This window comes from Geotrypetes seraphini, chromosome 14 (genome assembly GCF_902459505.1).
Source record: "Geotrypetes seraphini chromosome 14, aGeoSer1.1, whole genome shotgun sequence".
NCBI lineage: Eukaryota > Metazoa > Chordata > Amphibia > Gymnophiona > Dermophiidae > Geotrypetes > Geotrypetes seraphini.
The window spans coordinates 26717927-26743810 of NC_047097.1; the positions used below are offsets into that span (position 1 = coordinate 26717927).

Genomic DNA, 25884 nt, shown 5'->3' on the forward strand with positions numbered 1-25884 from the left:
TCCCTAAGAGATCCCACAAGCCTATCCAATGCTTTCTTGAATTCAGACACAGACTATTCCATGCATCTATCTCCCTTTCTGTAAAAACGTATTTCCTTAGATTACTCCTAAACCTATCACCTTTTAACTTCATCATATGCCCTCATTCCACAGCTTCCTTTCAAATGAAAGAGATTCACCTCATGCAAATTTATGCCATATAAGTATTAAAACGTCTCTATCATATCCCCTCTCTCCCGTCTTTCCTCCATAGTATACAGATTGAGATCTTTAAGTCTGTCCCCATACGCCTTATGACGAAGACCACGCACCATTTTAGCAGACTTCCTCTCCATCCTTTTTATATCTTTTTGAAGGTTTGGCCTCCAGAATTGTACACAATATTCTAAATGAGGTCTCACCAGAGTCTTATACAGGGGCATCAACACCTCCTTTTCCTACTGGCCACACCTCTCTATGCACCCTAGCATCCAGTAAATGTTAACGTGGGAATACTTACCACCTGTTATGTAGCAGGCAGTATAAGTAATAATAATAATAATAACAGCTTATATACCGCAATACCTTGAAGTTCTATGCGGTTTACAGAAGATTAAGCAAAGGTAACAAATTGAATTGACTTTAAGAGGGGAGGAAAAAGAGAATTAATAGGACAGAAAATTCATTGTTGAGGAGAGAGAGATCAACAGGACAAGTTAATCGCTATAGAGGGGAGAGAGAAGAGAGGATCAGTTGTCTAGATGCTTTAGGAACAAGTGTGTTTTTAGACGTTTCCTAAATTCCCTATAAGTAGTTGGCGAAAGCAATTGTTCTAGGTCTTTACCCCATGATGCTGCTTGGTGTGAGAGAAGGTGTTCATGGTGTTTCAAGTAAGTGCTCTTGTATTAACTCCATGTTAACCAGAGAGCCCATGGTAATGCGACCGCTTTAGCTGGTTCATGCTTTTACACCCTTTCTCTGTATATGGCACATCCCCTCCAATTTTCTTTTTTAATCAGTGCATGCTAAACTGTGCATTACCAACAGTCATTAAACTACAAAGCACTTTACCAAATTTGCATTTAGCCTTTTTTTTTTTTTTGCGCTAACCACACATTAGCGCTTAATGGGCTAGATTCACTAAGGGCACGGATCCGATCCGTGTCCAGGGGGCTGATTCACAAATCACTCTCATGCAAATGAGGGCAATCGGAATCGCACCCCCAACCACCTGCCCGGATCGCTCTAAAGCAATCCCAACGCATGCGCTTTCTCGCCCTGCTTTTTTTGCTCTTGGTGCAATTCTTTTTACTTTTTTTACTCGCCAGCCTGTGGTTTTAACCCACGGGTTTAAAGCGGGGCTGCACTGCGGCATGTTCTGGAACTTAACAGAACACACCGTAGTGCAGCCCTGCTTTAAACCCACGGGTTAAAAACACGGAGTTGGGGCGTCAAGAGCAGGAGAGTCGGGGCAGAGAGCAGGGTTTTTGCACAAGCGACCGGTCCTCGGCAGTCGCTTGATTTTGGATTGGCCAGCCCAGTTAGTGTGCCTGAATTTGTTTAGTGAATTGAGGCCCTTCCTACTTTGCATGCCGTTTCCCCTCATTTGCATGCGTGGATCGGGTGCGGATACGCTCGGGAGGAAGGTTAGTGAATCGGGTCAGGGTCGCAAAGTGGTCGGGACATGATTGGTGGGCTTAGTGAACCTAGCCCATAGTCTCTGCAGAAATCCCTCCCCAAAAATCCATCCAAGGACCTGTACTCTTATAAGACTTAAGTATTTTTAATAGCAACTGCATGCACAATTGCTAATATAATAATAATAATAATTTTATTTCTTATATACCGCCAAAGCCATAGTAGTTCGAGGCGGTTTACAACGAAGAAGGGCTGGACAATCAGCGAGATTGGTACAATGGTACAAACAGAGAAAATGGATGGCAGAGAAAAATAGAACAATCAGCGAACGGTGGTACAATCTGCGAGGATAGGTACAATCAGGGTAATAAATGGTACAGGGAAGAAGGTAATATGAGTATGTAATTCCTCCTTAGCATGCATCATTTTAGCGCCTAACTTTATTGTGGAAATAAACAAAAAGATCATCCTCTAACTCTATGCCCTAACTCTATGCAGCTTGCTCTAGGCGTGGATTTGGAAAAAAAAGAGTAACCAAATGTAAAATCCAGATCTCTTCTGCTGCCCAAACAGATTCACTGCTACATCTTTTTCTCTCAGTAACAACTCCTGCTACAAATAAACAGGTCACGCCTTCCTTCCCAGTTTTGCTTTTACTAGTGATGAGAGTTTCCACTTTCTCTAAAGAGATATTGATTTATTCAAGACTCTGAGAAATCAGCGCTAAAATTTTTAACTTCCTCTCTGAAGTAGAATCCCACCACTTCCTGTCCAGCAGCTCTGGGCCCAGGAATGACAGAAGGAGAGAAATGTGAAAAACACATTATCCGCAGGGGTTTTTGTGGCAACCAGGCTAGCCTGAAAGGCTGCACCAGTGCCAAGAACAGATTCCTCATCTCGCTGGAATGAGAGCTGGTGACTGTGAAGGAGATGGGCCCCGCCCTGCTAGAAAACGAGCTCCCCTCCAAAGTGTTGAGATGGAGAAACCAGAATCATCACCCTGCTCACAGCCAGCCCAGAGACAGAGAACTGGAAAGAGGCAGGCTGCATTGGGACTGAATGGAAAGCTGTCGGCACACCTCTTTCCAAAAGACAGAAACGTGAGACTACCAGAGATTCATTTTCTATAGTTTCCCATGCCACTCATTTGATTTAGGGGGGGTCTCTATTCTTTACTTAAGGAAGTAATATTGTTCAAGATGTGCACTCTATGGGAAGGGTTGGGTCACCAGACTACTTCTCGAATAAGAGGACATATGGCCCCACCTAGGGTTACCAGATTTTCCGGATCAAAAATCTGGACCCACGGTATCTGATAATCTCTTGTCGACACAAATAGCTTTAGCAGTGAAGCAGGAAATATACACAATGGATCCACAATGTGTCCCTCTGGTAAAGTGGACAGAGGTATATGTTCCGTGAAAAAGCGTTCAGAAAAGAGAGATTGACATTTATCGGATACCGACTGTACCCCTGAGGCAGGCGTCTTAAGCCGAAACACGGACCGTGTCGGGTCCATGACACACAGTTAATATATGACAAAGATGTTACCTTAATAAATATTGTCCTATTTTACTTATCCCTGGTTAATGTGTACATTTCCTAACCCCCCTTGATTGTTTTGGATTGTTCTTCCGTGGGGCTCATTTCCTTGTTTTTCTGGATTACATATATTCTAACCAAACCACTGCCTTTTTTTCTCCGATTCATCCCAAGCTTATTAAGCCTGCACTGAAAGACAGCAGGATATTTATAAAATCAAAGGAAAATGCATTGGGAGAGAGAGTTTCTAAATAGGAAGCAGGAGAAAAAATATATCATGATGGCCAAAGACAACAAGGGGCAAAGATGGAATCCGATACGTTTTAAGGAAGGAAGCAAGTCTGACCGATGTAAAGCTTGGCACTGCGTCCATTCCCAGTCATGATCTCACGGTCTTTTGCAATACAAGATAGGAATGAATCAGTCCCTGATGAACCTCCTCCAACTACGTCCTGTTGTCAGACATCATGTCACCCTTAGGAGGGCTCCGATTCCATAATTCTTCATTACTCTATCTTTCAAATTTCATTTTTACTGAGATTTTTAATAAACCATACAAAATGTATGAATATTGCACAGAGTTTGTTGCACTGTAACAATCAATGATAAGCCACTGAAAGTATATCAATAAGTCACTCACTAAGTCAGTGGTATTCAGTCCTGGTCCTGTGACAGACTGAAGGTCCATCAAGCCCAGTATCCTGATTCCAACACTGGCCAATCCAGGTCCCAAGTCCCTAGCTAGATCCCAAGGAGCAAAACAGATTCTATGCTGCTTATCCTAGGAATAAGCAGTGGATTTCCCCCAAGCCATCTCAATAATGGCCTGTGGACTTCTCTTTTAGGAAATTATCCAAGCCTTTTTTAAACCCCGCTAAGCTAACTGATTTCACACCAGGTTCTTGGGATGTCCCTAATGAATATGCATGAGAGCAATTTACGTGCAGTGGATGCAGCAGGCATGCACATTTCTCATTTAGGAATATTCTGAAATCCTGAGCCGGTGGTTGCACTTGAGGACAAGGAGTGACGACCAGGGCCCTAGGCAATGGCAAAAACTCTCTTTCTGCCTGCCCGGAAGAAGTATCTCTCAGATTGTTGACGGATTTCTATTCTTAGTCTTTGTTTGCTTTGAGAGCTCAGTGAATCTTTGAAAACTGCAGTTTTGTTTTCAACATTAGGCACACCCACTATAAAACAGCTAGAAGCTTTATAGCTCTTGTTCAAACAAGTCATCAATTAAATGTCTACAGGCTGCGTTTCCAACACTGCCAATTATCACTTTTGGTTTAGAGCTTTCTGTAACATTCTCCCTACCAAAGAGTCAAGGTACGAGCCACAGTCTCAGCCGAAGAGCAGAGACCTTTACCCCAGACAGAGAACACCCCAAGCCACATCTTAATGAAGAATATTTGTCATAAGCCACAATTTATGTAGAAGAGTAACCAAATACATCCCCAAATCATATGCTGGAGAAGGGCAACCAACCACAATTTATGTGCCTCCCACAGAGAAACAAACCTGCCCTAGACATCTTCAACATGAAAAGCAACACATTAGACAATGACACGGTGACATAATTCATCACCGCTCCCGTCCCCGTGGAGAACTGCGGGAAACAATCCTCTGTCATTCTTTAGTGTCTATCTCAACCTCAGTCCTTCTGTAACAGCAATCTTCAATGCATGGCTTTAGGGTCAGTGGCCGAGTCCATTCATCCTCTGATTCTTATTTGAGCCAAGTAAAGGATAATGAAGCCATTGTGACATCACAATGAGGCTGGCTCATAGGCATTGGTGGAATGAGCCATTATGACATCACAATCTCAGCTCTGGAATGTTGCTACTCTTTGGAGTTCTGCCAGGTACTTGGGACCTGGGTTGGCCTCTGTTGGCTTGATGGACCTCCGGTCTTATCTTCTAACCATCCGGTGTCATTCTTTAGTGTCCATCTCAACCTCAGTCCTTCTACAATGCAAGGCTTGAGGGTCAGTGGCTGGGCCCATTCATACCCCGATTCTTCCCTCTCTCCTTAGAAACATGAGGTCTCACCAGAGTCTTATACAGAGGCATCAATGCCTCTTTTTTCCTACTGGCCATACCTCTCCCTATGCAACCTAGCATCCTTCTAGTTTTCGTCGTCACCTTAAAGAATGATATGGAGATGGTTTCCCGCGGTTATCAGCGGGGATAGGAAGGGTGATGAATTTTGTCAACATGTCATTCTCTATAACAAATAGCTTTGCTGGTGCCTAATGAAACAGCATCATTCCTTAACTTTTTAGGTCATCACTCATCTCCTTCCTCACACTTGCTACACACTATGTATTTATAAACCTTAGTCTCCCCCTCCCCCCTTCATAATGGAAAATGCATTTCAAACTGCAATACAATACACTGCATAAAATTTATGAACCAAACTTCTCATGCTCGGAGCTCACTGAACCTTCTATACTCTCATCCTTATGAAATTGATTTTCATAATTTGTTTTTATCAGGATATTGAGGATATTGTGAATTGTCCCCTCCAAAATGAGGCCTGTTAAGAGTTTTTGTATTGTTTAATTCTTTATGGAACTTGGAATTGTAGATTTCTTCTCTTTGTGTGGCAAGTCTCTGTTTTCCATATAGCCAATATATTTTGATGTATATATAAATGATAAATAAATTTTTATAAAAGGTGATAGGCTCAGGAGTAATTCTAAGGAAATACTTTTTTTACCGAAAGGGTGGTAGATGCATGGAATAGTCTCCTGGTAGAGGTGGTGGAAACAGACTATCTGAATTCAAGAAAGCATTGGACAGGCACGTGGGATCTCTTAGTGAGAGGAGGAGATAGTGGATGTTACGGATGGACAGACTGGATGGACCATTTGGCCTTTATCTGCCATCATTTAGGGGGTCTTTTACTAAAGCATGCTAGCCGACGTAGCGTGCGCTAAATCGGCTAGCGAGGCTTAGTAAAAGACCCCCTTATTTATTTAAAAACTTAATATACCGCCTGGAGTCACAGCGGTTTCCAAATAAACATACATAAATCAAAAACAAAAAAAAACCAATAATCATTCTTCAAAACAATATCAACACACATGACAATAAGACCTACGAATTCTGCAGTAACATATTTGATAAATGTTACAAAAATGCCCAAACAATGTTAGGAAAGACAGATCAAAAGTATTTGTCTACGAACAGCTTGGTTTTCAAAATTTGATAAATCGCTTAATCACATTTCAAAGCGATGAACATTGATTTAAAAAAAAAAAAGGAATTTACAATATTAAAAGGGACCATATATCTAGCGTACAAAAGACACACAGGACGTATAGAACCAAAAAAGGAAAGACAATATTAGATAAGGAAGAACAGTAGGAAGGGTAAGGAGAATGGAGCAATAGAAAGAGGACGACCTCTGCAAGAAGAAGGAACATTGAATGTAGTGAAGATGGCCTGACTAACTGAGCTAAAGATCAAATGCATTTTAAGTTGCTCTTAAATCTATCCAGTGAGCGTTCTTCTCTTAAATAGATTGGTAGAAATTCCACATTTGTGGTGCCATGACTGAGAAAACGTACTGTCGACGAGTGTTAATAATTTTAAGAGAGAAACATAACATAACATAATGCTTATTAACCGCTTAACCATAAGTTCAACGCGGTTTACAAAAGACTATAAACAAGGAACAATATCATTAAGAACAGAATATATTATTTAACCAAGTATTTTGAAAAAAGATAAGTTTTCAGCTGAGTTCTAAAATGTTTGTAGGAATAAGCAGTATGCAACAACGATCAGAGTTCTTTATCGTAGGAAGCTGCCTGAAATGCCAAAGTATGATCAAGAAATTTCTTGCTTTTACAGCCTTGTACAGAGGGAAAATTAAATAAGGCGTAAGATTTTCGACTGTGGTTTGTACGATGCTATAGAAAATCTATTAACCAGATAGAGCGGAGCAGTGCCATGCAAAACCTTATAACAAAAACAACCCAGACATGTAGGCCAAGGTTTTCAAGACCTATATGTCCAGTGTCTGTCTATGACGAGAATCGCAACTACAGAGGCGCCTATCGACGCCTAAGTGTATTTCCAGCGTTTATCACACCTATTTTACCCTTAGGCGCCTCCGTAGTGATTCCAGTGCAAATTTGTTGAGGCACAATCAATTATTGTGCTGATTAAAGGCAAATTAATAACGATACTGTTAGGCCGCCTAACGGTGCCTAACTGGCAGCGCCATTTATAGAATTTGGGCCTCAGTGCCTCCTACTTAGGAAGTGATTATGTGGGCCCACATTACCTCCATGTTAGTCAATCAGCCTGATTCGATTAACGGCGTCTAAATCGGTAGGTGCCTAGGGAAACGGTTATTCAAATTTAGGTGCCATTTATTGACCCATGCCTCTCGGTGCCTAAATCAAGTTAGATATCGGTAGGCATCTACAACTTAAGCACCAGTATATTAGGCCAGGGTTTTCCTGGCCTAAAATACTGGTGCCCAACACATTACGCCTATCAGCGCATAATGCTTTCCAAGCCCAAACTCCACCCCTAACCATGCCTACTTTTCAAGTAGGTGCTGGTAGATACCTTGGTCTAGGCCTGGTAGGAGCTGCGCCTATTTCTGCGTGGAACTTAAAAATTATGTGCAGTCTTTTTATTGACTTTTAATGGCGTTTTCAATCATCGCACAATTTAAGCCAATTCAATTTTTTTTTTAGTTTTGCGTGGAAATTGGTTGGGTGCCATTGATAGAATCAGGATCTCACTGCATGATATGTGCAGCATAATAACTGCCAAACAACTTCCATGCCACACCCCAACCCAAAAAGCACTTAAGAAACGGTTACTGCTACATTACCGCAAAGCCCTTTAATGCATCTCTATGCTAGCAGTTACCACACGTTGTGTTTAATGCAGTTTAGTGAAAGGACCCTATCGGCACTGTTGCCTCTAAGCCAGGGGTGTCAAAGTCCCTCCGCGAGGGCCACAATCCAGTTGGGTTTTCAGGATTTCCCCAATGAATATGCATGAGATCTATTAGCATACAATGAAAGCAGCGCATGCAAATAGATCTCATGCATATTCATTGGGGAAAACCTGAAAACCCGACTGGATTGCTGTCCTCGAGGAGGGACTTTGACACACCTGCTCTAAGCTAAGCAGGGGTCTTCCATCCTACCAGTGGGTGATGCCGCTTCAAAATCAGATTTGTCAACAGCGAAGGACTCCAGGGAACCTGCCTGTCCCTCGTGATTAAAAAAACAATGTTGAACACCATCCCTATCTGACAGCCATCCTGCAGTGGACTCCCGGTCAGCTTAGAGGGAACAGTACCTATAGATTAAAGCCACACCTCTAAACATGTTCTTCCTTTAACTGAGGTAGAGCCAACCATGGCTAAATGTTTTCTTCATAAGATGGCTGGTCAATATGTAACATTCATGAGAGAGGAAGAAATAAGCAGGGGTCTCCCTCTCAAGAAAGAGCTTTCTAAGCTCACTGCATGCTAAGGATTCCTTCCGTAAGCGGTGCTGGCTTTATTCACAACATCTGCTAGACAGCAAGAACCAGACTTTCCAAGGGGGATCCCATTTCAGGGACCGCTTCCAAGACAGCTGTTGTACATGCTACAGGAAGTACTTGGAAAAGGGGCAAAGTTCAGGCAGTCATCCACAGGAAATAGGATTCTGCCCTCCAAGGGACCCAGAGGATTATTTCAGGAAGGAGGAGACGGTCTCAGTGCAACTTCTGTCCAACAGTTCTCAAATTTCAAAGATAAAAAGCACCAGACACTTAGTAAGCGCAACATGGGAAAAACCCTTCAACACATCTGGCCGATACTATCTTGAAGAGATTGGAATTATAAACGCTGCCAGTTCAGATTAGTCATTTTGACAGCTTTCAGTGACAAAACTGTGATGGTAAAAAACTAACTCTCACAATAAAGACAGTAAAGTTTTTGTTCTGGGAGATGCAATAAGATTACATCACTATAAACTGTTGCCGACTACGTTTGCCCTAACTTGAGCACACAAAGACACAGCTTTCTATTACGGCTTTTGTTCATGTAATAGTGAGACCTGGGACATGTTCTGTCCATGTTTCCCTTCCAAATGCAGTATCATACGTATAAATTTACACACCGACTTAAGTCAACAATCTTGAAAATCCTATATCTGGGTAACAATCCTGAATACCTTGTATCCAGGTGCAACTCATCATCCCCATCCATCCTAAAGAATCTGCACCCAACTGGGGACAACTCAACTCTGCGCATAACCAGCATTTGAAGAACTGTGACAAGCTCTATAATCTTGCCAGCATTAGCATTTCTTTCAGGATGAGAACAAATCTATTTGTACTGCCCTTCGAAGACGAAAAACTCAGCAGCTTCGCCAAGAACTGCACGACATTGACGAGGCTGGCAGGATGCCACAGTAGGCCTGCCCAAATCTTTGTGAAGCACATGGATTTACAATATACATTATCCATACAACTGGAGGTCTGGTCTCTGTTTTCAAGTTTCATATGGTCTCTGCACACAGAGGTCAAATACTGCACTATATACAGACTTTTGGCTAATATGATTCCATATTACAAACAACGCAGCAGACTGTGTTATGGGGTACGGGGCAGCTGGATGGATACATCCCTCCCCCAGAAATCTGAAAAACACGTACAAGCCTAATATTATGTAAGAGTGCAGAAAAAAAAAACCCTCTATGATGAAATATTATTATATGGAGGACTTCCCTGTTCCTTTGGCTTATTGCGTCTCAAACTCTGGCCCTCACACACAGCCTCCTTCCTGATATGTCTGTCTCTTTTTCAGATGATCTGGCTTAAAACCTTCTGCTTCCCCTCCCCCAGTAAAGCCAAACTTCTGTCTCAGGTGTGTAAGAAGCAGCTTTGCGCTATTACTCCATGGTCCTCTGCGAATACTCTGCTCAAATCCTTCCTTCTCGTGAAAGCCGCGATTCGGATTCTTAGGACCCCGGCAGTGAGGCTCTAATGAGCGAGGGAAGGGACTCGCAGAGCTTGAAAGTGGCATAACCTTCGAGTGAGTGCAACACGCTCCCGATGGGTGAGACGCGTCATTTCTGCTCCGCACGATTCCATGTGGGATGAGGGACCCCAGCGGCAGATCAATGCACAACCTTAATTTCCTACCAACCCTACTCCCGCCCCCCGATTCGGAATGTCATGTAAGCTCAGGCAGCAACCAGTTTGGTTCCCCACATCCCAGCTGAGGCCACAACTATATATTTTTGTTAAACTCTTTTATAAGCTAGTCAGGCACCAAGTATCGGGTTTTAACTGTTGGGGATTTTTTTTCCAGCCCTGCTTAGATTTCTCTTTATTAATACTCCAGGACTCGTAAGGCTTTGTCTCCATCTGCCCTGGTATGGGCTCTATTGTTTCATCGCTTGCTTCAAAACTATCGTAAGCACATCATTTCTCTGCAGGCTCACTGCACTTCCTGCTATGAAACCATTTCCTGGTAGGCCGGAAGTCTGTCTTCTCCAGCTCCTGAGGTGTGCCAGCAGCGCCTGTAAAATCAGCAGCTGAGCAGAAGAGACACATCCAGAGTCAGCTTAGATGCAGCGTTAATCAAATCTCCAGAGCCAGACTTACCAGAATAATCATGTTGATTTGGGACAAGAAACCTTAGCTGCAGCACAGAACTAAGTGTTATGGATTCCAGGGTTGTTGTTTTTTTGTTTTTTTGGGGGGTGGGGTGTTGCTTTTTAAGACAGTTCAGAAGTTTCATTGAATGGGGACGACTGAAGATCACAACTACACCCAATTTCACTGTACCTGCTTCATTTGATTATTGCACTTTAAAAAGTCTGCACAAATATGAACCCTATCGGTTTTCAGCAAGAGAGGTATTTTAGGATCAGTGATTGAAATCTGGAACCATTAAGTCTTGATTGTGGTTCTTTTCTGAATATCAAGCAGGTTTCCGAGAACCTTTTCCTCTCTGCTACTGTTGCTTGAGGTACACTGGGATTGGGTGGTCTGTCCAGAATTATCTCATGTGTCATCATTTTTTGGAGCAGATCAGGGGTGTCCAACCTGCGTCCCGTGATGCAGTGTTTTCCTCTGGTGCCTCCGGGTGTTTACCGTCTTGCCGGCTCCCTCCTCTGTCTTGCTGCAGCGTTTGCGCGGCCCCAGAAACATTTTTTTCGGCCAATGCGGCCCAGGGAAGCCAAAAGGTTGGACACCTCTAGTAGATAAAACAACTACAAACAGTTCAAAACACAGTGCTAAGATTTATCTATTCACTGAGGAAACACGACCACATCACGGTGGCGTACCTCGACTCACATTGGCTCCCAATACAAGCAAGAGTACAATTCAAATTCTACTGCCTACTATTTAAAACCATAAACTGAGACAGCCCAGCCTACCTAAACAACCGCCTAAGCCAAACTACCTCAACCAGACATAGCTACTTCAGCTAGTATTTTATAAAGACAAATCATCTTTCTTCTTTGATATTACTGGGTGCTAGACTGTAGAAGTCTGCCTGGAACTGCTGAAGTTACTGTCAAAGCCTGGTACCTTGGATTCCAACTACTCCAGCCTATCCAAACCATCACATCATTTGTGGGATACAGACCATAAAAGTCTACCCAGCACCTTCCTCAAGTTCTAAATGGCTGGAGTTTCCATCAAAGCCTTACCCTCCTACTGTCCTCAAGTTGGCAGAAATTAGAAACTTCAAGGCAGTAGGAGATGAGGGGAGAGAATAAGGAACCTGGTGGAAAGAATTATCTTTCCTCTGGATCATCATTTTATACTGTACATGGGCCAGAAATGGCAAATGAAGTCTTGCTATTTTCAACACAGCAAGCGCTACAAATCAATGACTCTGCATATAGCAGTACAAGTCTGTGAAGTAGTGTGAGGGGGGGGGGGGAACTTTGATATGTTCATGTGGTCAGTGCAAAGATGAGCAATCACAGTCTTTGAGGGCCACAATCCAGCTGGGTTTTCAAGATTCCCACAATGAATATGCCAGAGACCTATTTGCATACATGCAAATCAATATTGTGCATATCCATTGTGAAAATCTCTTGAAAACCTGTGGCCCTTGAAGACCATAGGTGCCCACCCCTGGGCCAGTGTGAGGCGGTGACTCATAAAGATTCTGGAATGTTCAGGGTGGCGAGCGGAAGACAAGAGAGTCCATCTCTCAGCCTGACACAAGGAGAAGGAGGCGGCGCCTCCAAATGGCTGGAGCTTTACACAATAACAACAAAAAAATTAAATTAAATTAAAAATAAAAATAAAGGGCCTATACTGAACTGGTAGCAATTAGTTTGCTGACTGCTGACGGTATTATCCCCAGAAATTCAATGCTGGGCTATGTTCAAACTCTGGTACTGAATTTCTGGTACACGTAGGCTTAAGTCCAATAGTCCAATACATATTATGTATGCCTATTTATGTGGTTATCTTAGCTGGTTAAGGGGGGAATTCGTCAACGTCTGCTACTGTTATGATGGGTTAATTTACCACAAGTCATGCTATTTTAGCAAAGGGTCCCATTTTATCCAACGAGAACTTTTGCTAAAATAGCACAACTTGTGGTACCATAACCCGTCTTAAGAGTAGCACACACTGATGAATTCTCCCCCCCCTCAAGTGCTGAAAATTGGCACTTACCTGGCTAAGTACCGACACCACCCCCAAGATAGCTGGTTTCTGCTTGAGCGCCCGCAAACTGGGCATTTTTAGGTGCCACCAAAAATTCCTAGTTAGCCCCTGATGGGAAATTTAAATAGCAAGGAGCCTCTTCTGACCATTTAAATCGTTTTGAATATCAGCGCCAAGTTGTTTTAAGACTTTGCATACCAATCTACAACTGTGTGCACCGAGAGTGTACACACAGCTGTTGAAAAGTTCTCAGCCCAACCAACGTCCTAATTCTGAGTGTTATTTTGCCACTGTAGCTGAAGAGAGTGGTATTTTATTTTGCAAAGTGCCAATCTGCAGAATCGTAATTCTGCGTTTTGGCATTGTTTCGCTGAATGAACCACGTCGACGACAAATGCGAAAATTTCAAGTGTGGAACAACGAGCCATCATGAAGTTCCTATTCCCGCAGCAGAAAACTCCAAAGAAAATCCATGAATGTATGATGCAAATATTGCGTGACCAACGCCATCATATTCCATAGTGAATCTAATCTAATCTAATCCTTAGGTTTGTATACCGCATCATCTCCACGTTCGTAGAGCTCGACGTGGTTTACAGTAGGAGAAATAGGAAGGAACTACAACAGAAGGTTAGAGGTAGAAGTGTGAAGAAAATTTAGAGGACTTGGGATGCCAAGATATAAGAGTTTCCTTGATTCCTAAATTGGAGGGAGACTTACATTTTTTGAGAAAAGCCAGGTTTTCAGATGTTTGCGGAAAACTTGGAGAGAGCTCAAGTTCCGAAGAGGGGCGGTAAGGTTGTTCCAGAGCTCAGTGATTTTGAAGTGGAGGGAGGTCCCTAGCTTTCCTGTGTGGGAAATGCCTTTTAGCGAGGGGAAGGAGAGTTTTAATTTGTGGGAGGATCTGGTGGTATTAGGGTTTGAGGAATTCCAAGAAAGAGTAGTGTGGAGCGTGGAGATTGCAAGACCAAAGATAGAGCAAGGTCTGGGAGGCCTCAACGATGTCAACTCCTGAACTTGTTGACCATGTCCATGACCTGATTTTGTCAGATCGGCAAATATTGGCTAACGCAATTGCTGAGACACTACAGATAGCCAAGGAACATGTTGGGTATGCAAAGCCGTCAGCCAAGTGGGTGCTCAAATGTTTGAATGTTGTTGAGAAACAACGTCAAGTGTACACTTCCAAGTTGATTTTATAGCATTTTCAGCAACTTTTTGGAATGACTAGTTACTGTTGATGAAAGGTGGTTGCACCATTATGATCCTGAGACAAAACATACAATGGTGGCCCTCAGGTTCTCCAAGACCAAGGAAATTCAAGACCCAAAAGTCAGCAGGAAAGGTCATGGCCATAGTGTTTGGGGATCAGAAAGGTGTTGTAATGACTGACTATTTGTCAAGGGGCCAAATAGTTAATGCAGAGGGAAGCTGCGGAAAGGAGTTCTCTTTTTGCAAGACAAGGCTGGCAAAACGATGGATATTTTGGTGCAGTTGGGGTTCCAGTGCACAGACCATCCACCCTACTCGCCAGATATTGCTCAATTTCACTATTTGCTGTTTCCAAACCTTAAAAAGAGTTTGAAAGAGTGACAATTTTCAAGCGATTCAGAGGTGGTAGCAGCAGCGAAGCAGTATTTCAGGGACCAGACATCAGAGAATTTGTTGGAAGGGTTACAGAACCTTCAGACAGGAAGTACCAAGCGTGTTGAACTTAGGGGTGATATGTGGAACAACTTGTCCGTTTCATGGCTCCGCATCATTCCCTTTTTGGTTGGGCTGAGAACTTTTCAGCACCCACTTTTCTTTCTTTTTTAAAAAATATTTTACGAGCAAGAGAAAAGCATGTGATCGAACGATGTAAGCCGACATCCTACAGCCCCTTTGTGCACATAATGAGCCTACACAGAAAATATATATATATGTAAACAATCTGACAGTTTTATGTGGGGCGGGGAGTCGTGCAAAGTTAGCTCTGACACACACAACCCTCGAGTGATCGCCCAACCCCTCTAGCTGAGCATAATGGGAGTGTCTGGAACAGCTTGAACCTGACAGTCTAATTCAGACCTGAACAAACCCTCTCTCTACGGGAGAGAGAAGATCAGAAATCTTCAGACCTGCAGAAAACCGAGTGCTGATGGATGATTTGCTATCCTCATGCGCTACCAATTGCCAACTTCACATTTCTTGGAATTTGGAAAGTTCAGTTCATTCCGTTCAGCTTTGACCACAGTGTCACCCAAAATTAGCATCTACCCGCTCAGACAGACCCGCTTGTCGTCTCTAAAGCACACGAGTCTGTGATACTGTCTCCAAGCAACGGAGGATTTCAAGAAACAGCCCTGAGTCACTTCCTGTTGGTATCACTAGGGTTACTCCATCCGTGTCTGAAAACAACATGGACTGGTTTCAGGAACCCAGGCCCCAGAGAGCTGGTAATTCCCCCACCAGAGGCCACTAAAAGAATGCTCGAGGTTCAGCGCATTGAAGGTGGAAATCAGGGCCCTTCAGAGCTGTTTGGTCACTGAGTTGTGGATGAATCATTTCATTCTACTGTGCATTAATATGAAAAAGTTGCAATCTTTTGTTTCAGCGAGTGTTAAAGTGTTTCTGAAAAGTCGTCTATGTGACCTTGGGCATTGGGGATAAGGGGTCAGGGGGCTGGGAACAGTGACACAGTAAGGGGACGACGATAGGGGGGCCCAGGTGCCATCTTGGTGGGGATGCACTGGGAAGGGGAAGGCCTGCCATTTTGGAGTTTCGGGCCTCACAGCTGGAGGGTATAAGCATCCCTCCTCCCGTGCTTTCTTCTGGAAAGGTACAGGGGTGTTGGGGGGGGGCTGAGGGGGGTCTACAGGTACGAGGGGGGTCTGGAGGGTGATGGCGCTGGTTGGTTATTGGGAACCCTCCTGTCTGGTTCGTCAGGAGGGGTTTGGAGAGTCTGTGATTCTCAGCCACTTCTTAGGTGGCTGCCAAGACCAGCATCCTAAACAGAATTTTCTCCAGTTTGTTTTAAATCTACTACTTAGTAGCTTCATCTCATGCCCCTTAGTCCTCGTATATTTGGAGTGAACAAGCGATTCACATCTACCCTTTCCATTCCACTCTGCATTTTATAGACCTCTTATATCACCCCTGAGCTATCTCTTCTCAAGGCTGAAGAGCCCTAGCTGCTCTAGCGGTAAAAATAGCATTAGCGTGCAGGAAAGACCCGCAAAGACTACTTCCTACTTCAGCTTTGTAAATAGACCCCTACGTGACGAGTTTATTCAGGTCTTTGCAGCAATGGAGCAGGGAGTGAATGCTGCACAACACAGAACTTCCTTCTAGCTGCTCGCTGAACTCACAAGATCTCTGTCCTTCCTCAGCGGTGCTCAGAGAAGAGAGATTTCAGATGAAAGAGGCCGATCTGCAACTGGGCAACTGATTCTAAGCATGTTTACACAACAACCAGTATTCAAGTCACTTATACCCAGAGCCCTAGCTGTGTTCTCACTACCCAACCGTCTCTGCTGCTGTGAAACTGTTTGACATACTCCCTTTAAGCACCATTTCAGAATCAATTCCTCATATGTTTCTTGTCTTTACTAAGGTCCCTATTCAATCATGCAAGAAGTAAATGTCCTCCAGGCCTGAGAGCCTAAATGACTGTTTTAGCACCAGAGTGGGGAGTTTCTCACACCCTGAGGTTCTGGGTTTAAATCCCATGCTGCTCCTTGTTACCCTAGACAAGTCCCCTTTGCCCCAGGTAAATTAGACAGAGTGTGAGCCTACCAGGACAGACTAGGAAAAATGCCTTGACTACCACTTAGGCTCAGGAATTCCACAAGAGTATAACTCATACCCAGAGAAAAGTTCCCTCCTCTGAGAGCAAGCCAAGTCAGTGACAGAGGTGCCGGGATAACAGTCTAGAATTTAAATCCCCAGAGCCAGGAAACAGACTTGCCCATTGCCCTTCTGGAAAAATCCCGATCATGGAGCAGAACCTTATCCGCATCTGAAAATATTCAAACCCTCCGAGACGGCAAGAGTGGCCAACCCCCCACCCTGTCAACAGCCTCTCTTTTGCATTTCCTTCCTGCCAGGGCTTTGGAGTTCTGCCCAGAACCCTGGTGTGAAGCCTGAAATCTCAGACTAAATGAATTCCGAGAGTACAGAACAAAGGAAAAATGTAGTTTAATTTTCAGTTAATTTGTGCTTATAGCCCGATTTTCAGTCATTTTTATGATTCATTTTGCTTTATTTGTTTAAACAAATATAATGTATACTATATTTATATAAAATATAAAAATGTGAACACATGTTAGAACTTAATGCAAAGAAGAGCGGGGCTTGGGTGGGATTGTATATGATGATCTTAAGGTGGCAAAACAGGTTGAAAAGGTGACGGCGAAAGCTAGAAGGATGCCAGGGTGCATAGGGAGAGGTATGGCCAGTAGGAAAAAGGAGGTATTGATGCCTCTGTATAAGACTCTGGTGAGAACTCATTTAGAAAATTGTGTACAGTTCTGGAGGCCGCACCTTCAAAAAGATATAAAAAGGATGGAGTCGGTCCAGAGGAAGGCTACTAAAATGGTGCGTAGTCTTCATCTTATGGGGACAGACTTACAGATCTCACCTCTGTATACTTTGGAGGAAAGACGGGAGAGGGGAGATATGAAAGAGTCATTTAAATACCTACGTAGCATAAATGCGTATGAGTCGAGTCTTTCATTTGAAAGGAAACTCTGCAATGAGAGGGCATAGGATGAAGTTAAGAGGTGATAGGCTCCGGAATAATACTGAGGAAATCCTTTTTTACGAACTGTGCCTGCATTATGCTGTTAGCACACACTTATACGAACAGATAACTGAATAACACTTCTACACCCACAAAATCCCTCTCCCCCCAAAATAACAATTAGTATACGCTGACAAGCAAACTACCGCAAAATGCTTTAAACATGTTTTTCGGCATTAAGCGTGCATTAGGGCTTAACGTGCTTTAGTGTCCCTAAATTTTTAAGACACACTAAAGCTAACGAATTCACATCCCTACAGGAAGTGCAAAATTCTGCCAGGAGGCGGCTAATGATATTTTGCCCATCCGAGAACAGTCCCAGATCGCATTCTCCTTCAGAACCAAGTTTTCACACTCCGTAGTTTGGCCAGGCGGCTATCGAACGCCCAAACAGCTTCTCCAAGTCCAGCCCCAGTCCAGCATTCAGGATCCTTCCATGTGCACAAACCATTGGCACAAAGTTTCCAGTGCAAAACATATTATTTATGCAGTATTTCCTGCAGACAAAGCCACGCTAATCATAGAACTACAAAGTAGAATTCACATTGTCTTTCTAAAGGCCACAAGGAGTAGATAAACACTGCTCCTAACGAAACAAGGAGACAATCTCGCTCAAAGGCAGTAGTATTCACTACCAGTCCTCAAGGGCTGCCAACAGGTCAGGATAGTCCTAATGAACCTAAGTAACATAGAACCACATGCGTAACACCTCCATAGTACGCAAAATTCTCTTATGCATATTCATTAGACATATTCTGGTGGTCCACTGGTGGTCCATTTTCACTGACCTAAATTGCTGATAAGAAACAGAACTTGCTCTCAGACCACTGAACATGCATCAAGGTAGTTTACAAATACCTCTTATTCCATGTAATAAATATCCGTTGTGATATATGATTCAACCACTCTTAATAGCTATAAATTTCATAACTTTACTGAAGCTTCAGACCTCAGAAACACCACTCGGCGCTCAAATGTTTATCATAGCGATAAGCTTGACGTGTTGTCTCATCTCTGGCTCAGTAAAGTTATGAAATTTATAGCTATTAAGAGTGGTTATCACTTATGAGCTATATGCGATTCCAAGTTAGAGTACTATTGAAGAAATAACCATCTTAGTGGGACTCAAGGTAGCTTACAGCATTAAATATCAAAACCAAAACAGCAGATCAGACCTACACAGTCTGCTCAAACACAATGCCCGCTCCAGAGCTTCCCAACCAGGCAGCAGGTGACAGGCCGGAGGTATGACCACACCCAAAGCATTACTGAGCCCTGCTGTACTTTCAATTGTTCCCTCTTGGGCAAAAACTGGATGGCAATTTGGTGGGGGCAGGGGGGACTTGAAATGCCCACACATGCTGTTCTGTTACAATGTTGCAGACTGGTTATTGCACTTAAGTTCTTGAAGCTGACCACAATCCGAGAGCTACATTAACCGCCCCGTATCCAAGGCAATTAATCCATCAGATTACGATCAACAAGCATAAACATCAAAATCTATTTGTATACCGCTGGACCTGGAAGTTCTATGCGGTTAACATAACAAAAGAAATGGAGCAGTCGCAGTGAAGATACCAAACCATTATACTACCAGAAATTTAGCAAATAAATAAGTCGTCAGTAATTAACATCTGGACCTGGAAAGGCCCAGTTGTCCCTTAATTCCTAACCCCTCCCTCCCCTCCTACCTTAAACCTTCCTATAACAATTAACACACAATAACCACAAAACTCTATTTTGGTAAAATCGAGTTGCAGCTCTGTTTATTGAACAAATTAAACAGTTAATTAAAGCAAAATCGAGCTACCAGAAGGATACCCAAGCTGCTTTTTGCCTGTGACCCGCCTTAGCCCCAGCAAGGGTCTGGGGATGGCAGGGACCTCCCTGCCCCCTTCGAACAGGTCCCCAGCCCGCCTTGGGACCCCCATTCGAACAGCTGCCTACCATCCACTCATCTCACGATGAGCCCCAATTGGTAGCTCAATATCCGCCGCTGCGAGCTCAGGGCTCCCACCTCCAGGAACCAACTCCATAACTATGAGGGAGGGAGGGTGGGGAAGCAGCCACGAGGACCCAAAAAACCTTGTTCCTGAAGCATCCATTGCAGCCTAAAGTCCTGCCCCTTCTTCACCCGCAGCAACCTATTCCCACTATCCCATGAAGCAGGAGACAAACTGGCCAATCGTGCTGCACCTTCCCCAAAACTCCCGCCCCTAACCCGACGGGAGCCAATTCCGACGGGCCAACATGCAGGCCTTCCAGCCCCGTGTTATCTGTGCCCGTCGAAATGAGTTCTCGGGCTGACTTTTCCTAAAATGCTGATAAGAAACAGAACTTGCTCTCAGACCACTGAAGACTTTGTGACGGCAAAAGCTAGGTTGCTAGGGTGCATAGGGAGAGGTATGGCCAGTAGAAAAAAGGAGGTATTGATACCCTTGTATAAGACACTGGTGAGACTTCATTTAAAATATTGTGTACAATTCTGGAGGCTAATCTAATCTAAACCTTAGGTTTGTATACCGCATCATCTCTGCACCTTCAAAAAGATATAAAAAGGATGCAGTCGGTCCAGAGGAAGGCTACTAAAATGGTGCGTGGTCTTCATCATAAGGTGTTTGGGGACAAACTTAAAGATCTGAATATGTAAACTTTGGAGGAAAGAAGGGAGAGGAGAGATATGATAGAGATGTTTACCTACGTGGCATAAATGTGCATGAAGTGAGTCTCTTTCATTTGAAAGGAAGCTCTGGAATGAGAGGGCATAGGATGAAGTTAAGAGGTGATAGGCTCAGGAGTAATCTAAGGAAATACTTTTTTACAGAAAGGGTGGTAGATGTGTGGAACAGTCTCTCAGTAGAGATGGTGGGGACAGAGACTGTGTCCAATTTCAAGAAAGCCTGGGATGGTCACATGGGATCTCTTACAGAGAGGAAGATATAATGGTTACTGCGGATGGGCAGACTAGATGGGCCATTTGGCCTTTATCTGCCGTCATGTTTCTATGTTTCCTGTAAGTTAGTCTGATCATTAATCTGTGCATTGCACTTGTACTTTTATTAAGTCAGGACATAGTACCGTACTAGTAAGCCTGTTCCAACTAAGCTTACTAGATTGAAAAAAATGGTATAATATTAATGATATCAGTAGTTATTAATCAGTAATTCCCTCTTTTGATTCTTTTGACGTCAATGAGGATGTTTTTGAATAGTCCAAAACTTTAACACCTATTGCTAGCAATATTTTAGACAAAAAATGGGTTACTCTACATGTGAAGTCAAAGAACAAATGCTTTCACTCAGGTTTATTTTTATTACGACAGCAGTTGCGTCACTTGGAATGTAAATGGCGTAAAGATCCAACTGAAGAATTGTGCTCCAAATGTAAAATGCAAAGGAAATTCTATGATTGAGGTTTTGAAAAGCAAGAAAGATCATGTCAACAACAAAAAAAACTTTCTGAAGTGGGTAATAATCCACAACTATTTGTTTGAAATGGTTTCTAATCTATTAAGAGTCCTTTACTAAGACTGTCAAAGACGACAAATTTAACACCTTCTGGATTTTTTGAATTTTTTGATGATAAAATATCCTCCCTATTTTGCAGAAACTCCATGTCAGTGAGTGGGACAAGTTTATTGATTTCATCGGCTACGAAGACTTGGGAGCATTTTGGAACTGTTCCTTCCACTGAAGTGAAATAGATAAATCAGTCCATCAATTCTTCAGCTATTCAGCTGGACATTATTCCTTTTTGCATTTTATCATCTTGTAAAAGTATGATTGCTCCTTTTGTTTGTTATATTTTAAGTTCATCTGTAAAAAGTGGAATTGTTCCAGACTGTCTAAAACGGGGGTAGGCAACCCGCGGCTCCAGAGCTGCATGCGGCTCTTTTTCACCTTTGCCAGGTATTACAAAGTTATAAATGTTTCTAAAGCTTCAACGTAAAATATTAACAATCATACTTCGTGCTCTAGAGGAAAAAAAACAAAAACAAAAAACGTGTACGTCTTGGAAACTTACAAACATCTCTAACTTCAAATAAAATTAAACAATGAAGTTGATTCCTCTAATGCCAAAAACTAGGAGGATCTTTCGGTAACCAATATTGCAAAATACATTTATGACCAGTCATGCATGCCTTTTGAAATAAAATACATCTACTTTGACCATATACCCCACAAGCACCAGCTTTACCAAATAACACCCCCCTTATGACATCTGTTTCAATTCAGTTGACTGGAAAATAAAATGCTACCCTGGTTATTGACTTAATCACAAGACTGAATCTTTATTGCTAGAAATAACTGACAAAATTTTATTAAGGATGACATAGGTTTCAATGTTCTCTGGGGCCGACTTGACAGCAGCTTTTGATACTATCTCTCATCTTAAGTTTTATTCGTATTTGATAAAATCTCTTTTTTTCCTGGATAACAAAGCGATGAACAATAAAAAAAAAAATTTATGGGGGAGACAAACAGTTTTGGGGAGGACAGACATATATTCCATAAGAGGGAGATTGGAGAGGAACTACAGATATAGGAAAGAAAACCAAAAAGGGTAAAACAATAGGAGTTATATTAGATCGGTACTTCCCTACTTCAAATAAAAATGGTAACTGAGCTACAAAGGCAATTTAATTAAAGGCATCCCTATATAAATAGCTTTTTAATTTTGATTTAAACTTTGAGGGTCTTTTCTTCTCTCATCAGAGCTTGTAATAAGTTCCAAGTTTGGGGAATGGCGACAGAGAAAAGTGCGTTCCGTCTAGTGTTTATAACGTGTAACGATGGAGTAGTAAGTAGGTTTTTGTCCTACGGCTGAGAGATGAGGGTATAAGATCTACAGTATTAAAATGGTTTGTCTTATTTTACTAATCGGTCTTGTTCAGTTTACTAGAAAAGTATATTGCCTCCAAAAGGTTCTTTAAAATCTGGAGTCTCGCAGGAATCAACACTGTCCACAACTCTTTTTAATACACATCTTGAACCCCTGACGAGGCTCCTAGAAACTTGGGGAATTAACTTTCTTTTTTTTTGTTTCTGGGTGATAATCAGGAATTGATTATTTCTGATTTTAACTAACAGAATGTTTGATCATCATTTTGTCCTGAATATTCAAAAGTCTTCTGCAAATGGATTTCTTGTAGACATGAAGGGGCATAATCAAAACATACTTCTAAGCCCGATTCGGACATACAGCGCTAAACGGCCAAAGTCAGCACTGTGAAAATGTCCATTCTCGAAAGGCAAATAGGTTATCTGGTCATTTTCAATACCTTTTGGGCACTTATACCTGTCTTTACATCGTCTAACTCACAACGTATAAGTTTGGCCTAGGCAGCCTCGTCAAACAATCGATTATCCCTGCAAGACAACTAAGTGTAGGTCAGGATCAAGGAAAACTGAGCATGTTGCCCCAGTTTTGTATGATTTGCATTGGCTACCTGTTGTCAAACCCATAGAATTTAAATTGCTATGCGTTGTGTTCAAGGCCCAAACTTCAGATTGGAAGGGTGTATGTTCTCTTACGCCTCCTAACTCTCTGCACAGTAAATAGTACAACATTTATAGAGAGAGTTAGGAGGCGTAAGAGAACATACACCCTTCCAATCTGAAGTTTGGGCTATCACAGAAAATTTAACTTGAACTATTGTGCTGTTTGGTCAATTGTGTTCAAGGCTCGGCATTTAGGACAACCAGAATATTTGTAGAAGAAATTGTCCAAATACATTTCATCAAGGTCATCGCCTTCTTCACTAAAAGAACAGTTCCAATTACTGGGCCCTAAATAGGTCAACTTTTGTCAACTAGGCATACGGTAGTCTTTTCTTATGCTCGACCTGCACTTTGGGACTCGTTGTTGGACACTTTTTACAGTGGTCTTTCTGATCCAACTTTTCGTAAGTTAATTAAGGCAATTCTATTTCATCAATATCATGGGTTGATCAACTATTGACTGTGGGTTAATGTTAGCAATTTCAAAAGAGCTTGGTAGTTTTTTGTTGTGGTTGTGTTGCCATAGTGTTCTTTGTAATTGTTGTAAAGTTTTTGTATTGTGTAGCACTTAATACCTATGATAACAGCGGTACATCAAAATGAATAAATCCACATTAACAAGCGGCCTCATGTGCACACCTTCCCAGTAACTAGTCCAACACTTCTCAAACTCCAGCCTCATAGGTGGTCTAGGACATGATGCCTTACCTCTTCGCTTCCTCCAGGTGACAAAGGTACTCATAAGCCACATTCTGGCGTCTTCTTTCATCCATCTCTTCTGCCGTTAATCTCTCATTATCCAAAACAGCTGTAAAAAATCAAGATGGTCAGTGAAATATGTCCACTGGATGTGCAAACAGCCATCCAGCAGAGAATGCCTCCATGCTTTTACCCCACCAAGCTACACCCCAAAACAAATCCTATGAGGAGGAGCCTAATGCTTAGACCAGCAGGGAACGCAGGATTCAAGTCCCACTGCTGCTTCCTGTGACCTTGGGCAAATTACTTAACTCTCCGCTGCTTTAGGTACAAACTCAGATTTTGAGCCCTCAAATATCTGATTGTACGAGGGATGTTTAAAAAAATAAAAAAAGTGTGGAAACTTTTTGAACACCATTTATTAAATATCTCAAAAGCAAATGGCATCACTTTTCCACATAAGGTAAGCCAGCTTGCCTGACTGTCTAGTCCAGGGCTGGGCACCTCCGGTCCTCGAGGGCCGGAATCCAGTCGGGTTTTCAGGATTTCCCTAATGAATATGCATGAGATCTATTTGCATGCAGTGCTTTCAATGCATATTCATTGGGGAAATCCTGAAAACCCGACTGGATTCCGGCCCTCGAGGACCGGAGTTGCCCACCCCTGGTCTAGTCACATGACATTCTGTGACACACCCTCTTATCACTTCTCCCATCCCAACCATTTCCCGCGAAAATATGATAGTATGGAAACTTTTTTGAAGAACCCTTGTAAGTCCCCTTGAGCTACCAAGATAAAGGGATTTGATTTTTGTTCTTGCCTTGTTTCTCATTTACAGCATGCACATGAAAGGGCAAATTAAGGGCAAGTCTATAACTGAACATTTACAAACCACCTGTGTGCATAAATGTACAGAATACTTGGAATTAATTATTTTTTTAATATTCAAGAGCTATGTTCCCTCTAAGTCAGGGGCGTCAAAGTCCATCCTTGAGGGCCACAATCCACTTGGGTTTTCAGAGTACTGATAAACCAGACAGGGACCCGTTTCGCTGTCAGAAGCAGTCCGTTTGCAGTAAAAAAAAAAAACCCAAAAAAACCCAGCCCTAAGTGAGGCAGGGGACTAGAATAATGTGTCCTAAGAACTCTTGAAAAAGCCGCATTTAGGGGTGAAAAGTATCTCCATTGGGCTTATCAGTACTCTGCACACTTTAAAAATAAGTGATGCTTTGCTGTTTCTTAAAAAACAAAAAATTAATGTATGATACAGTATAGTTTGGTTTAAACAAATAGGGAGGTGGAGGTAATTTGGTCGGTGATGGAAGTCTTAAACCTTTAATAACTTGGCATTGGATTAAGATATCCTCAGATTATTATATCCGTATCCAAGTAGGTTTCTGACACCATTTCCCTCCACGATCTCTCTTTGGTGAGATTTATTGTATATTTGAGGATTGTTCCTGAAGAATCCCACATACCATCTTCCGTATTTTCACAGAGTGGAAATCCTGATATCCCGACTGGATTGTGGCCCTCGAGGAGGGACTTTGACATCCCTGCTCTAAGTGAAGCGTGCATGCAATCGGTCATATATTTTATGTGGAGGGACATTTTCGATAGGAAGTCTTAAGTCTGAGTTTGGACGTTCTGGGAAAGACATCCAGAAATCCAGTAGACAAAATGTCCATTCTCAAAACAACAAGACGTTTATCTTTTTTTTTTTTAATGACCTATATAGATGTTTTGGCTCTTAGTGAGTCTCTCTTTTTTGACCATTCTGGAAAGATTTAAAGGTTCCCTTAAAAGTTTTCTTTTTAAGGACGCTTTTGACATTTGTGACTAGAGCTCAGCCAAAAAAAAAAAAGTTTCTCTTTTTAGCAATACTTTTTTAGTATCATTTTCTGTTTTCTGTTCCTCCCTTCCTTCATTCAAACCTTAAATGTCTCTCTTTACTATAAATATTGTAGTTCTTCCCCCTTTCTTATTTCTTTTTGTAAGTCTGTTTACGTCCATAGCGATCTGTCTAACGGCTAGAACACGTCAACGACGGCATTCAGGTTTTTGAAACAGAAAGCCC

At 42.4% G+C, this 25884-nt stretch overlaps 1 protein-coding gene across 1 annotated transcript in view; it reads right to left on the reverse strand.

Annotated features, from left to right (window-relative positions):
- IQGAP1 (IQ motif containing GTPase activating protein 1) overlaps positions 1-25884 on the reverse strand; it is a 134468-nt gene that overhangs the window by 101777 nt on the left and 6807 nt on the right. The window contains exon 2 of the mRNA XM_033920190.1: positions 23817-23916. Within this exon, the coding sequence (XP_033776081.1) occupies positions 23817-23916 (100 nt within the window). The remainder of the gene's footprint in view (positions 1-23816; positions 23917-25884) is intronic.